General features: G+C 43.8%; 1 protein-coding gene across 7 annotated transcripts in view; it reads left to right on the forward strand.

Annotated features, from left to right (window-relative positions):
- Positions 1-22,076, forward strand: part of NBEA (neurobeachin) — a 575,138-nt gene that overhangs the window by 144,044 nt on the left and 409,018 nt on the right. For 6 of the 7 annotated variants that reach the window (XM_075851713.1, XM_075851718.1, XM_075851715.1 and 3 more), the window contains exons 6-9: positions 165-291; positions 3,794-3,913; positions 5,545-5,691; positions 19,989-20,186. In XM_075851713.1, coding sequence (XP_075707828.1) covers positions 165-291; positions 3,794-3,913; positions 5,545-5,691; positions 19,989-20,186 — 592 coding nt within the window. Of the gene's footprint in view, positions 1-164; positions 292-3,793; positions 3,914-5,544; positions 5,692-7,692; positions 8,615-19,988; positions 20,187-22,076 lie in introns of those variants that run through there. The other variant, XM_075851719.1, reaches the window with a different exon arrangement.

Genomic DNA, 22,076 nt, shown 5'->3' on the forward strand with positions numbered 1-22,076 from the left:
AGGTTGTCCTTCTGGTCTTCCTCCTTGTTATTCACCTGTGCACAGGTAGCCTCTGCTGTGTTTTTTTCTTTTTTACTCATCTGTGTGTAGATATTGAGTTATCAGTCATACTTACCTGTCTTGTATTGTTAAAATAATAAAAGTATTTGGTTTTCTGTTTTTAGTTTTCGCACAAGTAAAGGTGTTGGTTATTCTGCACATTTTGTGGGGAATTGTTTGATAGTCACATCCCTGAAATCAAAAGGAAAAGGCTTCCAGCACTGTGTGAAGTACGACTTCCAGCCACGCAAGGTAAGTGAGGACAAATAAACCTGCTGCACTTCAAGAATCACAATTTTCTCTTTCCGATAGTAAATTCCCATATGATGGCCTTCCTTCCACTTATTATTTAAATAGTGAAAACATAAGGGCAAATATAGTGGGAAGTTCATTATACTATCCGCGCCAATTTTCTGGCATAGAAAAGATACATTTTTGGGTCAAAATATTTTGCGCAGAAACTGCTTTAAATGATATCTGCATCTCCTAATAAAGTGAGGAGCATTTTACTCCATTCCGATTTATATTAGGACTTTATCTCTCTCTGCCGATTTCTGTCTCTTTTCTGTTTGTCTCTCTTTGACTGTAACTATTTTTCTTTTTCGCTTTCACTCTTTTTTTTTTTTTTTCGTTTTCCGCTTACTTGTTCTTTCTTTTTCTCTTTCCTTCTCTCCTTTTTTTTCTCTTACTTTTTCTTTCTTTCGCTTTTTCTTTCTTTCCTTTCTTTCTTTCTCTCTTTCTTTTTCTTTCTTTCTTTCTTTCTTTCTTTCTCTCTTTCTTTTTCTTTCTCTTTCTTTTTCTTTCTCTCTCTCTTTCTTTCTCTCTTTCTTTCTTTTTCTTTCTCTCTTTCTATTTTTCTTTTTTTCTCTTTCCTTTTTCTCTTTCTTCCCTTTTTCTCTTACTACTTTCTCTCTCTCTCTTTCTTTCTCTTTTTCTTTCTCTCTCTTTCTTTCTCTCTCTCTCTCGCTTTCTCTCTCTCTTTCTTTTTCTTTCTCTCTTTTTCTTTCTCTCTTTCTTTCTTTTTCTTTCTTTCTCTTTCTTTCTTTCTTTTTCTTTCTTTTTCTTTCTTTCTCTCTTTCTTTCTCTTTCTTTTTCTTTCTTTCTTTCTCTTTCTTTCTTTTTCTTTCTTTCTCTTTCTTTTTCTCTTTCTTTCTCTTTCTTTTTCTCTCTTTCTTTTTTTCTTTTTCTCTTTCCTTTCTCTCTTTCTTCCCTTTTTCTCTTACTACTTTCTTTCTCTTTCTCTCTCTTTCTTTCTCTCTCGCTTTCTCTCTCTTTCTCCTTTCTTTCTCTCTCTCTCTTTTTCTTTCTCTCTCTCTCTCTTTTTCTTTCTCTCTCTCTCTCTGCGTCTCCTCTCTTTAAAGACTGTCACAAACACAACGCTATACGTCCGATTTCTACGTGAACTCAGTCTAGGCTAATTCCAGTGGACATATTTAATAACATGTCTCTGGATAACATCCTGGGATTGTGATATATGTCTTACAATGGTTTTAGTCATGACACAAACTTAATTATGAACCAGCGGATCTAAAATCCTTAAGTTAGATCAATTGAGTTTTATATTTCCTTTTCACATTGGTTATAATGATTGAACTTCAGTGCTTGCTCCCTATGGGAATTGAATAGCTGATTGACAATGTGGTAATTGTACCTACTCAGAATGGCTCGACTCTCTCTGAACTCCTACACACTGGGTGAGATTTATGAAAACTGGTGCAAAGAAAAAGTAGAGCAGTTGCTCATGGCAACCAATCAGGTTGCAGTTTTCATTTTTAAAAGGGCCTCTGGAAAATAAAAGGTATAATCTAATTTGGTTGTTTTTTTCTTAACACCTATTTTGATATATTTCCCCACTGTAGGCAGTAATTGAATAGACGCCTAATCAACCCCAACATGAATAAGGTTGATTCTACTGCTATTTTAGAATGGTTAGGTATAAACACAGAGCATACACATTGATCAAAGTGAAAATTAGCATTTGGAATACTAGGGGCCCATATGGGACACACGGTCATTGGTGTCTACCTATGCTTTACTGCCTTGTGTATGGTCTAATTTATATTTAGTGCAGATTAACTTGTGACCACCTCTGTGATGTACTGAAGTCTATGGTTATGTTCACACTTGCAATCCATTTGTGTCCTGTTTTTTTGTTTTTTTTTGTTTTGCAAGTTACTTACAATTCCAGGTATTTGGGTGAATAATTAGTTGCTGTCCGTTATTATCTGTTTTCCATCCATTCAAATAAAATTAAATGGGGGACTATAGTGGAGCCTGTGCCAGTAATGCAGAGTGTTGCACTTTCGTGGCCACCAAAATGAAATCAATACACTGGATGTTAAATCTTAAAACACATCATGATGCAAAGGAGCTGTGCCTGTGCGATCAATAGCGACAGCGGCATATAAGGTATTTGCAGAGGAAGAGGGGGGCCCGCTCTATCAGCTTATCCGCAGCCCGCAACACATTTGCGGTTCACCGATGGGTTACCAGGACTGCCGGGGGCCTAACAAGGGCCTGCAGGTCTGCCACAGCTATGTGCCTATTAGGCCATACCTCCTGTCCGTGTAATACTGACAGGCAATAATGCTTTGGAATACTATGCATTATAAAAGCGATAAAAATCAAGTTGAATATAGTTTAATATAAAATGAATAAATCACCATTAAAAAAATAATACATATTTGGCACCATTGCAATCGGAACGACCCGTAGAAAAAGTTAACTTGTGATTTTTACTGCACAGTAAACGGGTGGGGGGGGGGGGAACAATTGCAGAATTGCTGTTTTTTAAAAAATTTCCCCTCAAATTTTGTTCTTTATGTTAGTCAAAAAAATGGTACCTCCAAAGTGGTACCAATAAAGCAGTAACACATAAAAAAAAAAAAAAGCCCTCACATGGCTACCTCATTGGAAAAATGAAAAAGTTATGGGTCTCACAAAATGCAGCAACAAAATTATTTTTTCCATACAATATGTTTTTATTGGGCAAAAGTACTAAAATGTAAAAAAAAGTCATACTAATTTGGTTTTACCGTATTCATGCCGACCCGCGGAATAAAGTAAACCTATTCCTTTAACTGCATAGTAAACCACAATCGTACAGCTGCATAAACGAAAGAATAAAGTTATGGCTCTTGGACTGTGCGATGAAAAAAAGCTGAAAAATCTGCACCACTTCAGCTAAATGTGAATGGGTCCTAAAACTAAGCAAATATAAGCGATAAATTTATCACATTTATGAGAAGGCCAAAAAGCTGGCAGACATTTTATTCATAAGACTTTCCCAAACATTTGTTACACTTGGAAAAGGATATTCGGCTCTGTTCACATCTGCATCGGAGGCACCGTTAGGGGCAGATCCGGGTTTACCGGGGACAATAGTGCAGCATGCACTATTGTTTCCGGTAAAATCACGGACACACCAACGGAAAGCCGACGGAACCCATTAAAGTCAATGTGCTCCGTCGGCAACCGGCAGTGTCCGTTGGTTCCGTTATTCCCTTGTTCTGTTCCTCTGACGGAGCAGAACAACGGAATGTCACAACGCAGATGTGAACATAGCCTTAGACCTACAGAGATGTTGCAAATAAAACCTTTGCCTTCCTCAGAGACTTGAATTTCTTCATTTTCCATAGTAGAATATAATGTAACCTATTAATCCTGACTGACTGCAAATGCCAGAAAATATGCAAATACTATAATACTTTTCCTGTGAAGGTGACATATCTGTTAATAATCTCTTTCGCTCCAGTGGTACATGATCAGCATTGTTCACATCTACAACCGTTGGAGGAACAGTGAAATCCGCTGCTATGTAAATGGCCAGCTAGTATCGTATGGGGACATGGCGTGGCATGTCAACACCAACGACGTGAGTATTCATATAAGGACGCTGAGCTCATGGGAGATTATCCTGGAAGTCACTGCCTTAAGAAGCCTCATTGCTCCACCAAATCACCCCTGTTAATGTAATAGATCATATTACCTTCAAATTTCTAGGTATTCGTATAGTATTACCAGTGACACTTGTGTAGGATGGATATTCATAAACCAGCATTGGACTGAGATTTTATTTTTTAGCATAATGTTTTAGGTGGTTGTCTGGGACTTTAACATGATGGCCTATCCTTATCTATGTATTGTATGATCGGTGAGACTCCAACCCCCAGGACTCCCATCGATCAAGGCGACGACATCCATATGGTTGTGACTGGTACTGCAGTTCAGCCCTGTTCACTTGAACGGACGAAGCTGCAGTACGAGGCACCGCCGCAATCCTGCCTGTATAAACAGTGAAGCGCCGCTGCCTCCTTGTTCTGCTGATCGGTGGCAGTGCCAGGAGTTGGGCCCCCACGATTGATGGCTTATTCTAAACATAGACCATCACTAGAAAATCCCCGAAAACCCCTTTAAATATTAACTTATTCTAGCCATGATCATAGTATCTTTCGGCCAGGAATTTACTCCACACATGCCTATATTAACCATTTCTTATGTGGTATCTGAACACTAGGAGGTACATGCCAAGAGTTTAGGTGTATGCCCCATAGGGTATGCTCCTGTCACTTACGGCTTCCTCAGTTGCAGACTGGCATTGTTGTAAGATAATGCTCTTATCTGCATACTGTTGCAGGCTCGCTTTATTATGGGGTCCATGTGGCTAGCTCTGTATTGAGGGCACTGCGCCCGGAACTGTATTTGAGACAATGTCATTGATTCTATTATAGGAAACTGTCGTTACGTTTCCAAAGCTTGGTGCCCCCTTCCTCCTCAATGCCTTTCCACATCTTAATGATGAAGCTGACCACGTGAAATAAGATGGCACCAAACCTTACCAGCCTAGACTTTAAACATCCGTTATGAATGGAAGTAGCACAGCCCTAAGGCTATGTTCACACTAGTTGGATTTGCATATTACAGATCTGACCTGATTCCTTCATGATCGATGGCAGAAATACGAGACATTTCTGCTGTGGAAGTGCTATGGGTGTGCAGCTGACCCGCACAAGGATTAGCCACGTTGCAGAATCCGCGGCAATAAGTAGCATGCGGATGCACATTGTCGAAAATTCAGAAACCCCATTCACATGCATAGGATGCACATTGTCAGATTAGACCCAGATTTCGGCACAGAATCTGTGGTGAAATCCGTGTCTTATCGGGTTGGACCGCCACTACTCATAATGTTATCCCATCTCCTAGCGATATGCCATAACATTATATTAATGTAAATGTGAATATTAATCTCTGCTTATGTTGCGAAAAAGCAATATAATTTGGCCATTCTTCCACTTGATGTGTTTGCTGAACTTTCCACAGGTTTCACGCATTTTAATAGAGTGCAGCTTTCAGTATAAATTAAAAATGCTTGCCCTTTTTATAACAAGGTGAGGTTTGTCTCCAACGACAAGTCATTGACACCTTAATTGTTGGTTGTAGGGTTAATATTCCCCGGTAATATCCATATTACTGTATGCTTTTATGTTTTTATGTTTTTTTCAGAGCTATGATAAATGCTTCCTTGGTTCATCAGAGACCGCCGACGCTAACAGAGTGTTTTGTGGTCAACTTGGAGCAGTGTATGTGTTCATTGATGCCCTGAACCCTGCGCAGATCTTTGCTATACATCAGCTTGGACCCGGGTATAAGGTGAGAGACTTCATGTAGATTATTGATGCCATTCACAGTGATATCTCAGCCACCTCCCAAATACGGGTCAGTTTCTTGTAGCTGAGAACCTTGTTATTTCTTGTTTCTTTGTTTCACAATTAGTTTAGTGAGCAGCATTAATACTTCTTGCTTCACCTGGGATCGGACGGTAAATACGTGATTGAATTTTAGCCTCTCAAGAACGAAGCTATTAATATGTGTAAACTTTATAATACTGTATGTGATACTCCAACGCTGTATTAGAGAAGAACACTTCGCCAAGCTTCACTCCAATTATAATTTGTCAAATATATTTTGAAATGGTACAATTTATGTGAAAATTAGAAGTTGCTGAGGTCTTCTGTGATGAGGAATACAAGCAGCATCTTTTTAGTCTTTATTGAACATCTATGTAGGGTCTAGGTGGTGAACAGGGGTTATATAGACTACGAATATCGATTAATATTATAAAGATCATACTTATCTAAGGTTAAAAGTTGGTTTGTGAGTTACTGAGTGAGTATGAAAAGGGGTATTCTGTTTTCTATTTATTTATAGAATAGAAAATTTTATCATTTTCGAATATACATATATGTAATGCATCCATGGCATAACTGAATAGGACTAAACATGGCGTCAGTCACAGATCCCCCGCAAAAAAAAGACATGTGACCTCCTAACACACGCGCGTCACGTGACGCCTCCCAACACACACACACACACACACACCTCAGGCGACACCCCCCAGCACTCTCACGTCAGGCGACGTCCCCCAGCCATCTCACGTCAGGCGACGCCGCCCCCCAACGTTCTCGCCTCAGGCGACGCCGCCCCCCAACCTTCTCGCCTCAGGTGACGCCGCCCCCCAAACCTTCTCGCGTCAGATGACGCCACCCCCCAAACCTTCTCGCGTCAGGTGAGGCCCCAACCCACTTGCAGGTCATGTGTCCTTGCATTTAGTTCACTATCTAGATATGACAGGTGAATAGTAATTCATTGAGGAGCAGAATGATGTATTTCGACCTATAGTAACATCACATCATGTCTGACATTCTCGGTGCAGTAATCTGGGATATTATTACATCCATACCTTCAAAGTGTGACATTTTAAAGGTATTAGAAATAACGGTGGATTTCTGTGGCACCATGAGGTCTGTTACACCTCCCCAGAATATTGTAGGCAGTGTCTACTTTATCAGTATTGCGTTTTGTTCCCCTGTATAGTTACAGCTTTTCCAATAAACCCCCAAATTATCTGATATTTTGTATTGATGTATTTTGTCCCTGCTTATTCTCGGAATATAAACATTGATTTCCTTGCACAGTCACAAATCATTTCATCTTCTCCAGTACTAATCTAGAACATTGCTGGAATATCGCTGTGTGGTGCAGGTGGCATTCTCCTTTACAATTGGTATTTACTAGGTAGCAATAAATTCTGTGATTTTGTCATCAGCCAGACTCCTGTCCTGAATTAACATTGATTGGATATTGATTCCCGTGCGGACTTAGCTGATTACTTGTGCATTGTCAATGAAGTGCACGTTTCTGGCGCTTTTTTTTTTTTTTCGACACGGTTGTTTAATCCACTGCACAACATACGGTGAGCGAGCATCTCGGGAGTTGTTGCTTGGGTGTCTCTAGAAATTTCTGAGATAATAAGTCAGGGTATTGATGAGAGGCAACACATTGCACAACCATCGTACAATTACAGTTTTCAACTGTTTGACTTTCTCTAAAATCTTGTTCTGGAGAAATCGATACATCAGCCAAACAAAGTTGCTTTGTCTTCTGCGCGTACTTTGCTTCTCAAGAAGAGGCCGTACTGAAAGAAGAAAAAAGGAATAAGGGAAGGCCTCCATGACTAAAATAGATGGGAGGGACACAGAGTTGGCTGGCCTATGAGAGGAAGAGGGGGGGGGGGACAGCAGGAGGGCTTGGGTGAGAAGGGGTGGGGATTGAAGGGGATGTACCTGTTTCCTGTTTGTGCTCTCCCTCTCTTCGCCAGGACACAGAAGCAGGAACATGTTTGTTACCCCTGCTGCGTCTGATGAGGAGGCTATGGAGCTGTTGCGGGCCGCGGCAGCCTCTCAGGGTCCTGGATGGCTCGGAGCACGAGTGGCGACGCTGCTGCAGGGACAATCGGGCGCTCCGGTCCAGGAGCGAGCAGAGTCGGCTGGAGCAAGCGGGGAGCGCTCTGTCATGCCGGTGGTCGCGGGGCTGCTGGAGCAGGCCGAGGTACAGGACCGGCGTACCAGGGGGTCGGGCAGGAGAAGAGGAGAGCCCGTTTCCCCCATGACTCAGGCCAGGGCTGGCACTCACGGCGTGACGCGCAGCACGAGGCGCTCGCGCCCGCCCGCAAGACTGAGTCCTGAAGACATCCCGCGGGCGCGGTGGCGCAAGAGGAGCCCATCAGTGGACCCTGCAGGCCAGACCCCAGGGCGGCCTGCCGCTGCTCTTTCGTCTGGTCCTGGGAGGAATCCCAAAACGCGGCAGCGCCCGGCGGCAGCGGCGAGGAGGACGCGGCCTTCACTTCCGGTCACATCCTCTCCTTCTTCAGCACGTGGCGGAAGGGCAACGGCGACCCTGCATGGCGATGTGCCAGCCAGAGGGTCGGCTCATGGTGTCGTCGAGGTGGAAATGACCAGAGGTCACAGGATGAGGTCGGTGGTTGGAGTGCCAGGGACGGAACAGCTTGGAGCTGGTTCAGCGGGACGGATGAGGCATGAATTGGAGCTCGGCCAATTGGATGATGCGATGTCACCCCCCCTTTTCTCAGACGAAAATCGGAATTCCCCGTGCACACATTGCCAATGCGGACAGCATCGGAGGGAGTCCGGAGCATTGGAGGACGGTGAGCGGCGGGCCTCTCCACGTGGACATGGGGGTCCGGCTGACGGGTTCACAGCCCCTGGGCAGCCTGGTGAGTTGACACCTACGTTACCATTTCCAGCTTTATTGATGTCGGGTATCGGTGTAGAGGGTGTCGCGGCGGTGGGCGTCGCGGCGGAGTCGGGGGTCTCGTCGCTACAGGCGGGTGCGGGGGATAGTTTGGCGGAGTTAGTGGGATGTTTAAAAGTGTTAGTGGGGCGGCTAGGTGGTTTCCCTTCCCAAGAACCGTCAGGTGTGGCGCCGGTCGCGGTGTGGGGGGGCAGTGTTGGAAGCGCTCCAGTTCGTCAAAACGGTGGGGGGTTGAATGCCGGGGCAGCGGTGGCAGTGGCGGCGGCGGTTCAAACAGATTCGCCGAAGGAGGTTGATAGGGTGCGTCTTGATGATCGTGCGCGCGGGGAGGTTTATGTTTGTTATGAGGGCCCGTTAGGGGCGCATTTAAAGCAGGAGGTAAAGGAAAGGATTTGGAAAGACGAGTATGTGGAGATTTTTTCCTTGCTTCCGCTGGAGAAGTTTAATTTAGATAAGGTGAAGCGGGATGAAACAAAAAAGGATGAGGAAGAAAAGAGATGGTACAGGTTGATTCCAAAAACGTTCGTCAATTGGATGCAGGCTTTTGCAATTTTGGCGAGTGTTATTGGGGAAAAGGCGCCAGATAATTGTTCCGGCTTGTTTTGTTATTTGGATGCGGTGGGGGAGGCGCATCGGGTTTATGGGGGCCAGGCCTGGCTTCGTTACGATGAGCAGTTTCGGCAGAGGAAAGCGGTGCGGCCGAATATACAGTGGGACCATAAGGACATAGCCTTATGGTTGAAAGTGACGGCACTTTATAAGCAGGGGCAGTCCTTTCCCGGGAGCGGGAATGCAGCAGGAACTTCCGGCGGGGGTAGTCAGGCCTCAGGTTCAAAATTTGGGACGTGTTGGCAGTTCAATGAGGGGCAGTGCAAATTTGGAGCGACGTGTAAATTCAAGCATGCGTGTTCACATTGCAGCGGGCAGTCACATGGAGCGTCTAAATGTTTTAAGAAGGGAAAACGACAAGGGGGAGCCAGCGGTGCGTCTGGTTATGGGGGAGACTCCGGTGAAGCTCATAAAGATGGCCCCCTTTCTAAGTAGGTACCCCAATAAGGAGGGGGCGCGGTTGATTAGTTTAGGTTTTGGTTACGGTTTCGTTATTCCGCCCCCTTTGCATGAGGTCCCTTTCACGCAGCGCAACCTTAAGTCGGCATATCAGCATGCGGGGGTAGTCTCGAAAAAAATCCGGAAGGAGATTGATCTGGGCAGAATGGCGGGCCCTTTTAGCACGATCCCAGTTCCAGGTTTGGTGGTGTCACCGTTAGGGGTGGTTCCAAAACGAGAAGGTAACAAATTCCGGCTTATTCAGCATTTGTCCTTCCCGAAGGGGGCGTCGGTTAACGATGGCATTGACCAGGATCTCTGTTCTGTGGTCTACACGTCGTTTGATGCGGCGGTAGCGTTGGTACGTGGTTACGGAAGAGGGGCTCTGATGGCTAAAACTGATATTCAAGCGGCGTTTCGTTTGTTGCCGGTTCATCCGGACAGCCAGAGGTTGTTGGGATGTTATTGGGAAGGGGATTATTACATTGATCGATGCCTTCCCATGGGTTGTTCGTTGTCGTGCGCGTACTTTGAGGTGTTTAGTTCTTTTTTGGAATGGGTAGTCAGGGAGTGGAATCAGTTCTTCACTATCTCGACGATTTCTTGTGCGTTGGCCCATCGTGTTCGGGGGTTTGCGCAAATTTGTTGGAGACGGTCAATTGGGTGTCAAGGGAGTTCGGTGTACCCTTGGCTGTGGAAAAAACTGAGGGTCCGGTGACGACCATTTGTTTTTTGGGAATTACTATCGACTCCGTAGCAATGGAGTGCAGATTGCCGGAGGATAAGTTGGGGGATTTGCGGTTGGTAGTGGAGCGAGCGTGTCGGATTAGGAAAATTACGCTACGTGAATTGCAGTCCTTATTGGGGAAGTTGAATTTTGCTTGCCGCATCATGCCGATGGGCAGGGTTTTTTGTCGGCGGTTGGCAGCGGCGACGGCGGGGGTTCGGGAACCCCATCATTTCATTCGTCTGGCTGCAGAGCACAGGGAAGATTTACAGGTCTGGCTCCATTTTCTGGCACAGTATAATGGGCGCTCTCTTTGGATGTCCCGGGCGTTAGATAGCTTCGATTTGGAATTGTTCACTGACGCGTCTGGGGCGGTGGGGTTCGGGGCGTTCTTTAAAGGTCAATGGTGCGCGGGAAAATGGCCGGTTGCATGGGTGGAGGCGGGACTGACGCGTAACTTGGCCCTACTCGAACTGTTTCCCATCGTGGTGGCGGTCACCATTTGGGGAGACAGGTTCCGGGACAAAAAAGTGCGTTTTCATTGCGACAATTTGGGGGTGGTGATGGCTATAAATAATACTTCGGCGTCGTCCCCTCCAGTGGTTCGCTTGTTGCGTCAGTTGGTGCTTTCCTGTTTGAGTTTAAATGCATGGGTGGTGGCGGTGCATGTTCCCGGGGTAGATAATTGTATTGCTGACGCGCTTTCTCGCTCGCAGTGGGATCGTTTCCGGCAGCTGGTCCCGGACGCGGAGTTAACAGGGGTGGACTGTCCCAGTCATCTGTGGGAGCTGGTATCCAGGCGGCAGGTGCATTGATTAAACGTTCACTGGCCAGTGCAACGTGGTCGTCGTATGCGGCTGGATGGAGGCAATGGGAGGAGTGGGTGAGATCTTTGGGTGATGTGTGCTCGGATGATGATAGGATGGTGGCCTTGCTGTTTTGGTTGGGGGATGCGTTTGCCCGGGGTTGCACGGTCGCTAAGGTTAATCGCTTCGTTGCGGCCATTGCTTTCGGTTGTAAGTTACGGGGGTTGGTAGATATCACGAAGCGGTTCTTGGTGGGCCAGGCATTGAAGGGGCTGAGACGGGGTGTAGTGGTGAGGGATAAGAGGCGTCCCGTGTCATTTCAATTGTTGTGTTCCCTGGAGGTGGTGGTGCGGCAGGTGTGTCGTTCAGAGTATGATAGCAAGCTTTTCCGGTTGGCTTTTGCGTTAGCCTTTTTTGGAGCCTTTCGGGTAGGGGAATTGGTTTCCCCCAGTTCGGTAAAAGCGGGGGGCTTGTTGCAGGATAATGTCGATTTGTATGAAGACAGGGTGGAGATAGTGTTGCGAAGGTCCAAAACGGACCAAGGAGGGGCAGGACGTCGAGTGGTTTTGTTGGCGGTCCCAAAGAATCCGGTTTGTCCAGTGTTGTGTGTCAAGGAGTACTTGGCGGGTTTAGATCTCTCAGACGGGCCGTTGCTGCGGCACGAGGATGGCTCGTTTCTGTCGCGGTATCAGTTTATTTCGGTTTTCAGAAAGTGTCTGGTGGCTAGCGGGGTGCAGGCAGAGCAATACTCGTCTCATTCTTTCCGTATAGGGGCAGCGACGGAGGCGGTGAGATGGGGTTTAGATGATGCAGGCGTGCAGCGGATAGGGCGTTGGGAGTCGGCGCGTTTCCGTTCTTATGTGCGCTTGAACATGTTGTGATATATTGATGTATAGCATGTTCCGGGTGCGTGCGTTTCCGCCTGAGTATTGATGGTACGCGGCAGCAAGAGGTGGTGCGTGTATGTTCTTCATTTGTTTTGCAGGCCGTGACTCATGCATGGTGTGGATTATGGGACATTCTTTTGTGTACTGGGGTGCCCTTCGCGCGGATGTACGGCCGGACGGTCGACAGCTCAGGATTCCGCGGGACGTGGCGGTTGTGAGATGGATGGGTATACGGGGAATGACATGGAACAGGGTATTGCCCGAGTTTCACAATTTTGTACTGCTTGACAGGGCGCCGGAGGTACTGGTGTTGCATGTGGGAGGCAACGATTTGGGTATACGCCCTTTCCGGGAGTTGGTACGGGACGTCAAGCATGATTTGCTCTGCTTATGGGCAACTTATCCTAAATTGGTGACGGTGTGGTCTGAGATGGTCCCTAGGAAGAGCTGGCGGATGGCCCGTTCTGTGGGAAAAATGAACAAGGCTCGCATTAAGGCTAATAGGGCCATATCGAGCTTCGTGACGCGTAATGGTGGGGTTGCGGTGCGCCACTGGGATCTGGAGGCTGGGACAGGCAGTTACTGGAGAGAGGACGGTGTGCACCTCAATGAGGTGGGGATGGATATGTGGAGTCTGGCTTTGACCGATGGAATTGAGCGAGCGGTGGGAGTGTGGAGGAGCTCGCAGGCGTGAGGTGGTCAAGGCCTGTTTCGCTTTGGCGGGGGGGAGTCCTTGAAGTAGGTCGTAAAAAGTGGTGGGGGGGAATGCATCACGGGATGCACCCCCAATTTGTCGGCTTCTTAGGGTGTTACCCCTTTTGAAAGCTGGGTTATTTATATTTATATATATATGGTGGTCATCTGCAAAAAGGTAATTTGGTGCTCCTGGGCCGGGTTACGGCTGGGGGTAAGGTATTTGTGGGCAGATGGCCAAAATTAAGTATCGGTGGCTTCAAGGACTTGCCCCTGTCATTCTGGTTGGTTTATAATGTTATGACCCTGATAGGGTCGCAGTGGGTTATTTGTTGTTATGATGTATCCCCTTTTTTGGGGATTCAAAAATTATGGTATTTAAAGTTATTGTTATTTAAAATAATAAACGGCTGCTGTGGCCATTAAAATCCAACTCTGTTTCAGTGTCTGCTTTGAGAGGGTAGATTTACATAAGGGGAGAAGCGACTCGACTTATTTGAGTCATGTTGTCCAATGTATTTTAATAAGTTCTCTATCTAATAAAAAACAATGTTTACGGTGATCAGTTTCATTGAAGCTTCGCTCTTATATATCAACCTTCTTTAGGCCTCACTCACACCATATATTAATATGTATAATACGGTGCCCATACAAATCTATACTGTACCTCTGACTTCATATGGAGGCTTTTTTTTCTCATGAATTCATGTTTCATTGGATACCATATTACAAAGGTATTCTTCCCTCGAAGCGTAGCTGGGGGACAATGCAGTGCTGCATTAAGTAGCATTTGGTGGCTCACAGAATGCCTACAACTCCATGATGGGGACTCCGCCTGCTGCCATACAAGGGTCCGTGCACACAGCCTTGCAGTGTTTTTGAGGCCTACGTAAATTCTACAAAGCGCAAAGAACATTCCACCGATATGTTCTGGATGGGATTTTTTTTTACTGATTTGCTCACCCAATATGAAGTGTTTGTGGGGCATTTCTTCTGTAGTAGTGTCAGCTCCTGGCATTGCTGTCTTACACAAAACTCCTGACCAGTTTCCATACCCTGGATTGGCAGCACTATTATAATCTTATATTTTGCTTTTAGATCTATGTGTAACAAATAACCCATAGGATATCTGGAAGGGGGTAAAAATGTTGTTCACAGTTTTATGTGTTCTGCTTCTATCCTGTTGGCAAGCACTAGACCACTACATGCCATGTGAGGGTGCATCATCTAGGATTGCATTGTGTGGCACAATGGGTGTATGACTTATACAATGGAAATGTTATTTTCGGTCCTCATTAAATGAATATTTATTGCACTAGATAATAAGGTTGCTGAAAGATAACCCAAAAAGTGCATTGCGTGCAATACCTGAGTTATGAAAGGTTTTAATGAACTGAATTGGGACATCACATAGCCTTAATTCATTCCATGCATATCAAACCCTGTAGCAACTATGCAATTCATTAAGTCTACTTGGTTGGCTAGAAGAATATACAGAATGAATCTGCCAACAAAACCAATGAAACAAAATTCCTAACATAATTAAATATGACATACTTGGTTCACTTGGCAAAATGTTTGATGGTTTTTTTTCCTAACTAAATATAGAATGTTCCGAGTCTGAGAGAAAGAAATGGAATGTTTAAACGAATAACCTATTAGCAACTGAGCAGAGATCATGGCATGAAAAGTAAAGTTTATATAGTGGAGTCTTCGTTTCCTTCCTCTGTCTCACCGTGCTACGCAACTCTAATACACTTCTATGGGAGTTACAGAAACAGCTGAGCTGAGCAAGCATGGCTGTTTCCGGAAACCTGACCACCTCTGCATGGATTCTTCCCCATCTGGATGTGGTGGCCAGCGGCCGTTTTACCAGACTGGGATGTGGTCGGTGGTTCCGGTTCTTGAGTTTGGTGCGGGTCCCATCTGTCAGACAAATGCGGTTTGTCCTGGCCTCTGATAGTTTGCATATATTTACATTTTTACTTCAGATTGTGCTGTGACTTCCTGTTGTACCTGAACTATTCTTCCATACGACCGTGATATAGAAAAGCATTGCTTTGTCGAAATTTTCTGAAATGTCATCTTTTCAGTTAAGGGTTCTGGATAGATTTTTTTTAAACATATTTAAATGAATGTATATTTTATAGGACATTGATTATATTGATATCTGAAATTGAAATTGATATCCGAAATGAAAATGTTAGGATTTCTACCCATTTAGATGTTTACTTATATTTTTTTCATTCTTGAAGGAAAGTATAGCTGTAAAAAAGATATCCTGCGTATAACAGGTTCCCTACTTGGACGACAAAGATTACTACCATATGATTCCTACATCTATAACCAAATAAAATAACTACAATATTCAAAATAAACCATATATTAGAGTGAAATGTGACTAAATATTGTTGTATGCATCGTTAATTTCCTTTAAATTATCCAAACATGTTATAAACATGTTTGCCACACTATGAATACATACATACAGTACCTCCCCACACTCACTACATTACCCTCATCCTTTAATTATGGACCTATACATGCACATTTGGCACTATAGATGTGTTCACAACTATTTAGTTAGGTTGTGCACCATGAGAGTTGCACTGCGCACATTGAGCACCCTAACAAATCTCCCAGCTTTCTGCAATATCCCGAACTACAAAAGTTTAAGGTACAGATACAGTATCCGAATCAAGTTTAATGTACCAGAACCAATCTCATAACATATATACAATACCGGATCCAAGCTGTACAGAGATCAATTGCAAAATCAGATTATACACAGTCCTGTAAGTTTGTACCGCATAAAACTACTCCTCCCAGTATGACCTTAACGTAAGGTATTGCTGGGAGATGGTGTTTCTCAAACTGAAATTCTACTACCCATCATCATGCTACAGACCATACGAGTGACTACTGATCGATGCAATCAGAGGCAGAATAAACAATGACATTCATTGACTAACAGGTGACGTCTTCTCTGATTGGAGTTATTCTCCTTCCTTTTTCTTCTCCATCCGGCCGAGCCCTCCATGACTATTTCTCCCAGTCACGACTCGTCTCTGCAGAGTTTGCAGCCTAGATATCTTCAGCTCCTTGCTTTTGCAGCACATCTCCCTATACTGTGCCCCTAGAATATGTTTTCCCTGTGCGCCAGAAAATAATAATGCTATGTATACGCTGCGCCCCAGAATATAATAATTATACATTGTGCCCACTGAATATAATAGTGCCACACATTATGCCCCTAAATAAAACAAATGCCCTGCGCTGTAGCCCACAAATAAAAATATGACCTCTAACCACTGAGCCTCTGTGCTGCCAAATGATACTGTGAACACAACCGGGAAGGTGAACAACAATCTGGCCAGTTTTGCTTATTGAATTTTTTTTTATAACTATTTCTGAGTTTCGGGCTCTCTCATTCTCTATCTTTTGTATTCTAGTTACCTCTGATAACATACACATGTATTTAAAGGGGTATTCCAGCCAGTAAAAATTGATGGCCTATCCTCAGGATAGGCCATCAATAGCTGATGGGTCGGGGTCCTGCTCCTGGAAGCCCCGCCGATCAGCTGTTTTGAAGGGGGTGCAGCGCTCGTACAAGCACTGCTTCCCCTTTATTTCTACTGGCTCACTGTGAATCTTCGTCACGCATTTAGCGGTGATTCACAAGTATTGCAGCCTTTTCTCCCATTGCATGGAGATGTGCTGCAATACCACACACATCCTGTGGACAGGAGTGGTGCTGTTTTTAAAAGATCAGCCATATTTTTCTAATCATGTACTATGCCTAATGATATCGGTCATATTTATCAGAACTCCGTACTGATAAATTATATTATTATTTTTTTTTAAATGCTGGCGAAATGATTTGTCCATAATTGGGTCTTAGCTCTCTTGCCTTTTGAAATACAGGTCACCTTCCCATCACCTTTTTGCTTGCTTTACCATTATTTCACTTGTTGCAGATGTACTAAAAGAAAAAAGAAAGTGACCTAATACGACCTTTTCTGTCTGTGAATCAAGTCATTGCTCTTAACAAGTAGATAATCTAGACAACGCTAGTACTTCTTGTTATGGGTCTGTAAATATAACGTAGTCTGTTTTTGTAAGACTTACATATCTAAGGCTACAAACAATGACATTATATTTCTGTATATTATGTGCAATGCTGATAAAGGTGCCATAGTCATAGCTGGGCTATCCTTCACCTGGGACAAAGATGCAGTTCGCTGCCCTGTATCTAAATTCCTATAGGGTTACACGATATTACTCACATGTGACCCATCAATTCCATCTGCTGACATGTCTATGAGGTGTTATACCTAGAGAAGAGAAAAGACATTGGGCGCCACATCGTGCAGTTTGTTACAAGGGGTGTGAGAGAGGGGAGCGTTAGGTATACATGCGCTCACCTTTTCGTGTGGTACAGTCCAGGTGCAGATGATGAGCTCTCTTAGTGTACTAATTTCCAAGGCAAAAATAAATTCGGGATCCCAATAAAGCGCCGCTGACTTCCAGGTAGGAAAGGTTGCAATTAAAAGGTCATTTATTTCGTAATAACAGCGGCTACGCGTTTCAACACCGGTCGGGTGTCTTTATCAGACCATCCAGATCGCGTAGCCGCTCTTATTACAAAATAAATGACCTTTTATATGCAAATTTTCCTATCTGGATGTCAGCAGCGCTTTATTGGAGTCCCCAATTTTTTTGCCTTGGAAATTGTAATGTCTGTGACCTAGGTAGTTAATCCAGAGCAAGACCAACCAGACCGCAAGAAGGCAGGTGTCAGTTTGTATTAATTGGGGGAGGGGGTGGATTGATTTCTTTGGCAGTAAATGCCATTTACATTGGATGCCCGGAGCAGGTTTTCCAATAATTCATTCCAATAATTGTGGCTGAAAATACAATTTCTTGTAAGAATCCCATCAATTTTTCTATCCATCTAATGAATTGTTTGTTGGCGTTGGCTTATACGTTCTAAGAAGCCACTTGAAAAATGGGAAAAAGATTTCTGTAATTGTCTTCCCTATATTGCTATTCTTCTATTTGTAGTGAAGTAATGTACAGATGAAATGAGCAGCTTCCCCTCTCCTGCATGTAAACTCCTGACAAACACATTGCAAGTCAATGATCTCATGTTTTAAACACTTTCATTGTCTTGCCGGTTGTCTTCGTGTAGCTGTCATCTGTCTGCAACGTTTTAAAGAACCATGTCAAATGGAAATGACAGCTTGCTTTATGGAAGTCTCTTATCCGTTCATGCTCGGACAATTTGACAGCAAACTGTTTCACGGCAGCCGTGTCAATCATTTCTTGCGATATTTTAGGAAGGCAATTAAGTGTTACCTCTTTACACAAAAGAAAAGTTGAAAAGTGAAAAAGAAGATATTTGCAGTTTAAAATAGTAGTATGTGGTATTTCTTAATCGACTTGATTGCGGGCTGCTAGCTTAGTAGAATGTCCTGAGTGCACCAAGTTAATGATCCGTGTGATGCACGCTCCTCCAAGGCCTTTCCATTACAGCCAGTGGTATTTGTTAATACTCGTGGTTATGCATGTGTAAACAGTCTGCAGAAAATGCTCCTGTTCATCTAACTGTATAAACAGTGTCGGCCGAGCGCTGATGGAATTACTATTATAAATGTGCGGCTTGTTAATGTCTTTGATCATTGTTTGCTGCCTCCGGAGTTGAGCGCACCACAATCCCGCACTGTGTGTATCTGCCTTGTATCAAGGTCCTTGCTTCTTCAGATGCCAATGTCCAAGTATAGTTCTTCAGACATGCCTACGTTATACATTATTATACCACTCTGCATTGGCAATTTGGCTTTGGCTCTATTCACATCTGTGTTTTTTAATGGAAGCCACGACGTTGTGCCGGTTCCGTCGAGGCCTCAGCTGTTTTGGCGGTAAGAATAGTGCTGCGTGCTGCAATATTGTATTTGTCAAAAATGACAACTGCCGACGTAGGGTTTCGGAAAAAAATTCCGTACTCCCTCGTGAACAAATGGCCTAAAACCGTACAACTTGGGATGGTTGCAATATTTTGCGGCTACTGTGTGTAGTTCTAGCTCTGTTTGTTTGTTTGTTATAGGTGTGATACCATGTGTATGGTCAGGAGATAGATAATCTCCCCCAATGTATTTATTCTACAAGATAAATATACCTAAGTAAGGAAATGCACCAAAAAAGTGGAGCGCATGGTATTTGCCAATTTTTATGTCTTTGAGTTGCTTTTTACCCTTCGCTCAAAAGGTTTAGAAAGCGTCCAGTGCATGCAGTGCTATGCTTGTCTTCAAATAAGTTGGAATCACCTACATATGGAAACTCCAATATAAGAGCACTCCTCAAATGCATAATTTTTTGCCACAAATTGCTGATAAATCTCCCGCCAATATCTGTTTTATCCTAAGGCTCTGTTCACATCTGCATTGTAACTTCTGTTTATAAAGGAAGCCACAACACGATGCCGGATCTGCTGCACGATGGTTACCAATTGCGCCCCATTGACTGAGAATGGGGTCGATCAGGTTTCACTGGACTGTCCGTCGTTTTGCCGGGAAAAATAGTGATATCTTTCTCTTCAAATTTGATTGAATCGGTGACGGAAGGGTCCGAAGGCAACTAAGCAGGGACGCTTGCCTTTAGGGATATAAGTTTTATATTGACTTTTTAAAAGCTGTTCTTCAGCTGTTAAAACCAAATTGCTTGATAGCAATAACTCATTGTTTAGACTTTACTCAATCTATGGCATCTATCATGCCTTGAATGGGAGTCTTACATTTTGGGACTCACTTCTAGGAAGAGGAGAGGATAGGGAGAGCAGTTTGCGTCTCTTTCCTTTGAAGCCTATGGGATATATTATGGATACCACCTATAGCATGATTGTTTGGCTGTTTCTGTAGACTTCAATGGAGAGAGACGTGCACATTTTGTAATGAAAACATTTTGGCCTTGTGGTCTTTGCATATGATACAGAGCCTTTAGTAAATACATTTTTCTTTCGAAATAGTGCCCCCAGTGGCCATTTTCACTAAGTTTTCTATTCTACTATACAAGGTTTTCACAATCTAACATGTAATGTTTGACTGTTTTTGGTTTTTTTTATTATTTGTTTTTTTCCCGTTTTTTTTTTTTTAACTTTGTTACTTTCTCTTTATGCAGAGTACATTCAAGTTTAAATCTGAGAGTGACATACATTTGGCCGAGCACCACAAACAAGTCCTGTATGACGGAAAACTTGCAAGCAGCATAGCATTCACTTACAATGCAAAGGCCACTGATGCCCAGCTTTGCCTTGAATCGTCACCAAAGGAAAACTCCTCCATATTCGTGCATTCTCCCCATGCACTGATGCTACAGGTACGTCTGGTTCAATGAAGGCTGGCAAAATCTATTTTTTTAAGTTGAGCTCTTAACATTGAATTTCTTTGTCTTCAATTTTAATATTTAAAATCAATTATTAGTTTGCTATTTTGGAAGCGGTTGATGGAAAATAGTTTTTTTTCACTCCCATTTGAAACTTGACTATTACAGCCGTTTTGTTAGACTGTAATATATGCATTTATTGCAATATAATGTACTATACTGCTGAATATGTTTACGAAAAGTAATATTTAAAATAGCAGTGGAGTTATTAATTATTGTATTTCTAGGAAGTCTTAAAGGGGTCTTCTGGTGTTATATAGTGATGGTATTTCACTAGGATATGCCATCACTTCATGAACGGTGGGGGTCTAGCCTCTGGGATCCAGACCGATCTGGAGAATGAAGGCAGGAGCGCTGATTTAGAAGAGGAATCAGAGGTCGGACCCCACGATCATAAAGTAATGGCATAGTCTAGCGATATAACATCACTTTATAAAATGGGAATACCCCTTTAAAGGGGTTGTCCGAGATATATTTTTATTTTAAAGTTAAACACACAATCCACACATTAAGTATTCCCTAATATACTTACCTGTGCAATCTTGCTTCTGTTCTCCGTTCTGGCAGCTCTTTTCTGCCGATCACATGTCTTCTGACGTCACGTTTTCTTCCTCCTCCACTGTCGTGTCGTGTCCCGATCACATGGTCTCGCCCCAGCGAGACCTCGGATGGGACACGACACGTCACTGGAGACGTGACGTTTCTGCGCGTGCCCGCCCGCCCAGCCTATGCATCTTTTCACTGTGAACGCGCCTATGCGTGTTCACAGTGAAAAAAGTGAAGAGGGACGGCACCCGCGGACTAGAGAGGTACTGTGGCATCTGTACTTTTAGTTCTTCCCCTATCAAAGCCTACACATAGTAGGCTTTGATAGGGAATTATACAACACTATGCAGCACACGGGTCGCATGCAGCCCTTGAGGCTGTTATCTGCGGCCCGCGGGACACCGTGCACTGTTTAACAACTGGTTCCCGACCGCTGGCTGTATTTTTACGGCCAGCAGTCAGGGACGGGTCCTTAAAACCCGAGCCATAGACTTTCTATGGCTCGGGTTTTAACTTGCTGCCCGCGCGATCGGGCAGCTGAATGTCGGGTCTCCGGCTGTCAGTGACTGCCGGGGACCCTGAGGAGAGGATAGAAGCAGCTTTAGCTGCTTCTGTCTTCTCCGATGTCTTTTTACATAGCGCTCAATGAACGCTGTGTATAGGAATAGAGACAGCAGCAGCGGCGCTGTCTCTATTCCTCCCGGTGATCATGTGATCACATGTGGTCACATGATCACCGGGTGCCGTTACTGACAGACTGCTGCTGGGTCTTACTAGACCCAGCACAGCCCTATTAGTGACAATCGTCACTATGAGAGGGCTGATTTCCCCTGTAACTGGGGCTGCTGTGCAGCTCCAGTTACAGTGGAAAAACATGTAAAAGAAAGAAAAAAAATATATAAAGTTCCCCAAAGGTCTTTTCTGACCTTTGGGGGACAGACCATAGTAAAAAAAAAATAGTAAAGTAAAGTGCAAAAAAAAATACAATAATAAATACACATAAAATACCCACCCCAAAAAAATACCGTTCCCCCCGCCAATCATTGTTGTAACGCTGGCGCTGACCCAATTACCCTAATATAGACATGTAATATATAAAAATTTACAGTAGACAATGACGATCACAAATAAAAGGTCTATTTTAGGGTAAAACTATGTTATTACGCAAAAAAAAAATAGCTGAAACGTAAAAAAGTTTTTTTTTTTACTATTATTTTCAAACTTTATGAAAGAAAATTCTAAAATGGCAAAAAAGGTGTGTATAAAAACGATAAAAAA

This window comes from Rhinoderma darwinii, chromosome 2, assembly GCF_050947455.1.
Source record: "Rhinoderma darwinii isolate aRhiDar2 chromosome 2, aRhiDar2.hap1, whole genome shotgun sequence".
Lineage (NCBI taxonomy): Eukaryota > Metazoa > Chordata > Amphibia > Anura > Rhinodermatidae > Rhinoderma > Rhinoderma darwinii.